General features: G+C 42.4%; 1 protein-coding gene across 1 annotated transcript; it reads left to right on the forward strand.

Annotated features, from left to right (window-relative positions):
- The first annotated feature begins 492 nt into the window (after positions 1-492).
- LOC140112993 (protein S100-P-like) lies at positions 493-3614 on the forward strand. The gene is made up of 2 exons (XM_072132620.1): positions 493-701; positions 3416-3614. Exons 1-2 carry the CDS (start codon positions 564-566, stop codon positions 3563-3565), a joined length of 288 nt encoding a protein of 95 aa, XP_071988721.1. The 5' UTR covers positions 493-563; the 3' UTR covers positions 3566-3614.
- Positions 3615-4441: the final 827 nt, after the last annotated feature.

Below are 4441 nucleotides of genomic sequence, written 5' to 3' on the forward strand. Positions count from 1 at the left end.
GGCCAGATTTACAAAGGCTCAATCCAAATGATCAGAGATCTATACACATGCATGTTTGGTGTGGCTGAGTGTACATGTGTTTTGTCCCTTATCTACATAAGCAACAAAGTATCAGGCATCATTCTTTTTCCCAAACATCTGCCACTGTATAAAGAGTTGTAACATTCCTAAATCTATATGCATAACCATTTTTGTAGAAATTTAGTGGGTTTTGCTGTATTTTATATAATGGGTATCTTCACCTCTATACCCTTTTGAGAGATTCACAATTTTGCCTGTGAGGGGGTGAAACAAAATGAAGGTGTGTCATTAATTCCTATAAAGAAAGTCAACATGATTCAACTGAGCCAACCATTACCAAACATAGATAAATTCTCAAGTGAGTATTTATTGCAGTTATTTGTATGTTACTCCGAGTATATTTACCTATTGCTCAATATTTGCTTTTCACCGTAAACATGTGACACAACCGACCAATATAAGTAGCATCCACATCCCGAATATTTCATTCTGCCTATAGCTATCTACTTGAACGAGCAGAGGAGCCAACATCCCATCCAAACATGACCGAGCTGGAAACTGCAATCGTTATGATCATCGATGTCTTTGACAAATATTCCGGAAAAGACGGCAAAGGGGACACTTTATGCAAAGGGGAACTGAAGACTTTGATTGAGAAGGAGCTGCCTGGGATCCTGGGGGTGAGATATTATCTACATACAATAGATACAGACATGACTTGAATTAATGTATTTTTAATCGAGTGCAACATCTCCCAAACAAGAGAAGTTAAAAGTGTTTAAAGGGGTTCACTACAAAGACACTACATGTTTGGGGTTTGACCAGTGGGACCTTCAGCAATCTTGACCATAGGGGTCTATGGGGGCTTCCTACTTCCCAGCATTGTATATAATACATTAATTTACTTTATATTCACATGGGGCACTTAAGGGCACCTAATCACTTTGATACCCCGTTCCAGTTTTACATTAAATTTTGTAGTGGTAGAAGGATCTGATTACTAGGGGTCTGACTGTGGAGACCCAAGCGATCAAGCACTTTTCCCACTATGTATATAATATTATGTAACTGTATTTATAACAATAGACTGCATAATAATTCACTGTTAACTATAAATAAGGAACAGAATATAGAGAGCTGTTCTATAAGGGGATATGCAAATTAGTAGTATGCAGTGTTAGAGGCAGAGAGCTCTACGCTGAAGAGAGATGAGAAGAGATGGCAAGTGACATCACTGGTCACTCACAAAGAAGGAGGAACTCTGCGGTGGAGAGAGCTTGACTTCTGCACTGAGGTCTCCACCATACAACTAATTGGCATATCACTTCAAAGTTACTTTCCTGAATAATGCCACCACGCAGGGCCATGAAATAAATGGTGTTACGGTCCATGATACGTGACTGGCAGTGGTTTATTATTTTCCGTAAGTTTCCTTTTATAGTTTCCTGTACTTGGTTTTATTATGATTCAGCAGTGTATAAAGTTATATAATACGGACCCATAACATTCTAGGGGCACATATAATTCCTTCATATGCCTATTAACTATCACATTATAATATGTTATATAAATATGGGGCCTTGTCATGGTTGCTCCCGCAATCCATGTCGCGGATCGCGGGTACACCCGTGCTCTGCTGCCGTGGTCCCCGCTCCCCCAGCCCTCACTTACCTCTCCTGGCTCCGGCCTGTACTCTGGCTCCCTGCATGTAGGCCGCATGCTCCTTGCCTGCAGTCGCTCGCCCTCACCACTAGAGGGCGCGCACACGGACTTCTCTAGCCTTAAAGGGCCAGCGTCCTCCTGATTGGCTGCTGCTAATCTGGCTCGCCCTTATAATCCGGCACCTCCCTTCTATCCCGGCCGGATCTTCTCCTAGGATCTCCTATGGTTTCCATGCCAGGCTTCCCTAAGCCGGTCCTGTGGAAGAGAAAGCCCATTAACGTTTCCAGACGCTTTCCTGTGTTCGTGTGTGTCTCCAGCGTTCCCATACGCTCCTGGTGTGTCCTGTCTCCCAGCGTTTCCAGACGCCTCCGTGTCTCCTGTCTCCAGCGTTCCCTTACGCTTCCTGCTGTGCCTCCCAGGGTTCCAGTCCAGCGGTGTCTGCAGTCCGTGCCAGCATTACCAGTGTTCCTCTGTGTTGCTGCTGTCATCCCAGGCTTGGACTGTTTCCTGCACTTTCCTGTACCTTGGCTGCCACCGCAGGCCTCATACCATCTCCTGCGGTGGTCCAGAGGGTCCACTGGTCCACAGACTCCTCCCTCCGGACTCTTCCCATAGAGACTTTTAGTTCCGTTGTCTGTGTGACCCGTTACAGGCCTAATAGGTTTCCAAGTGTCTGTAATACACTCCTTTTCCATTAGAGCATCAGAACCAACAATTTTAGCAGTACATGATGACTCTCTTTTGTGTGTGGGAGAGGGGGCTCACAACTCTCCTGACATATGATTTCAAAGAAAGAAGGATGGAATTTTACTATGTGATCATTTTGTGCTCCCTTTCCAACCTATATAAACCACATGCAGACTTGGCTAAGTCATGTGGGTGGAGGGGTCAAGAAGAATAGCTATAATGTTATGAATTCTTTACAGGTTGTATACATTTTTATATACCTTAGTGGAGTATATAGATTGTAGCCAATCATTTATGTGGAGAACACAAATTAATTCTTCATGCGCACTTAATACAATTTCTAATCAAAGGACACCCCCGAACTAACAGCAGCCATTACTTTGGCATCAAAATGAGTGTTTGTTGGCAGCACATCAGCCCATGTAATGTGCTGCCGACACATGAGGAATACCCAAGTGTTGCAATAAGTGGACATACCCTTCAGCTCCAGGTTTCAGTAGGTCCCTGGGTGACAGAGCCTCAGTAGGTCCCTTTGCAGTGAACTCACATCACGGCATTAAAAATTCAGAAACTCAAACAGTCTCGTGTTCCCTAAAATATTCTTTAGTTTACCATCCCAAACAGCCCCCACATGGTTATTTTATACCCACCTCCTATGGATTAATTAGATACAGCCTTCCTCACCCCCATGGATTCCTTATGTACAGCCTTATGTGGGCCCCCCCAGCAGCTCTGGGCCCCTACACTTGCCCCAGTATGCCCAGTGCTGGCGCCGGCCCTACCTTTAAGGATGACTTTGACTGCCTCAGTGATGTGTGGTTTCTCTGCAAGGATCTTATATTGATTCCCCATTTAGTGTTATACAGTTTAGTGCTAGTACAGTAGAAAGCATGAGGAATACAAGGATTCTGTATCGTCAATTTTGAGAATTTGCAAACTCAAATTTTCAGGTTTATTCTGTTCCTTCTTGTTTTTGAACTGTGCATGTTATAAAAAATGACGAGCTTCTTCAAGCCTAATATATTGTCTAATATTTTTTCTCTAGAATGCGAAAGACAAAAGTGAAGGTGACAAACTCATGAAGGATCTGGATATAGATGGTGACGCTGAAGTGGATTTTAAAGAGTTTGTCATCTTTGTTGCTGCTCTCACCTCTCTGGGACATGAAAGATTTGAAAAAATGCACAAAAAATAATTATGTCTTTCAATCTGTTGACAACTAATAAAATTCTGTATTTCATATACATTTTTTTTGTGATTATTTTTGGAGGTTTATCAATGGGTTCATTTTGGTATACATCATATATGTTGGTCATGGGTGGTTAACCCTTTAGTAATGTGGCCTGAAAAGACTATGGTGACCGGGTCATTTTAGCAAATTTATAAGTCATGAGTCATAAGTTTTTTTTGCTGTGCTTTTTTTGGGACACATAGAGCTAGTTAAAACATAAAAAAAGTTTAATGATTTATTTGTATTCATTTTTAGTTTTATTTGGGGTTAAAATTGCAAAAAGGGCTTTTTTTGTCATTTATAGTACATATTCTTTTTAATTTTCAAATTACCATATATACTTGAGTATAAGCCTAGTTTTTCAGTACAAAAAGTGTGCTGAAAAATAATACCTCGGCTAATACTCGAGTCAAGAAAAACAAACAGTGTACTCACCTTCCGACGCCCTCCCGGCAGGTCCTCTTACAGTGATGCTATAAACTGGCTGGCTGGCTATATACTACAGGGGCTGGCTATATACTACCGGGAGCTGAAAGGCTATATACTACAGGGGCTGGGAGGCAATATACTACCGGGGCTCGCAGGCTATATACTACAGGGGGCTTGTTGGCTATATACTACAAGGACTGGCAGGCTATATACTACAGGGACTGGCAGGCTATATACTACAGGGACTGGCAGGCTATATACTACAGGGGGCTTTCTGGATATATACTACAGGGGGCTGGCAAGCTATATACTGGGGAGGCTGTGACCAATACATTTCCCACACTAGGCTTATACTAGGTTTTTGTGTTAAAATTAGGGATCTCTGCTTATACTCGGTTCGGCTTATACTCG

The sequence above is a fragment of the Engystomops pustulosus genome, chromosome 1 (genome assembly GCF_040894005.1).
Source record: "Engystomops pustulosus chromosome 1, aEngPut4.maternal, whole genome shotgun sequence".
NCBI lineage: Eukaryota > Metazoa > Chordata > Amphibia > Anura > Leptodactylidae > Engystomops > Engystomops pustulosus.

Bases quoted from the DNA above. Each gene is read 5' to 3' on its own strand.
- LOC140112993 (XM_072132620.1), top strand. From the start codon at position 564: ATGACCGAGCTGGAAACTGCAATCGTTATGATCATCGATGTCTTTGAC. The intron at 702-3,415 runs GTGAGATATTAT...TTTTTTCTCTAG, and splicing joins AGCTGCCTGGGATCCTGGGG to AATGCGAAAGACAAAAGTGA.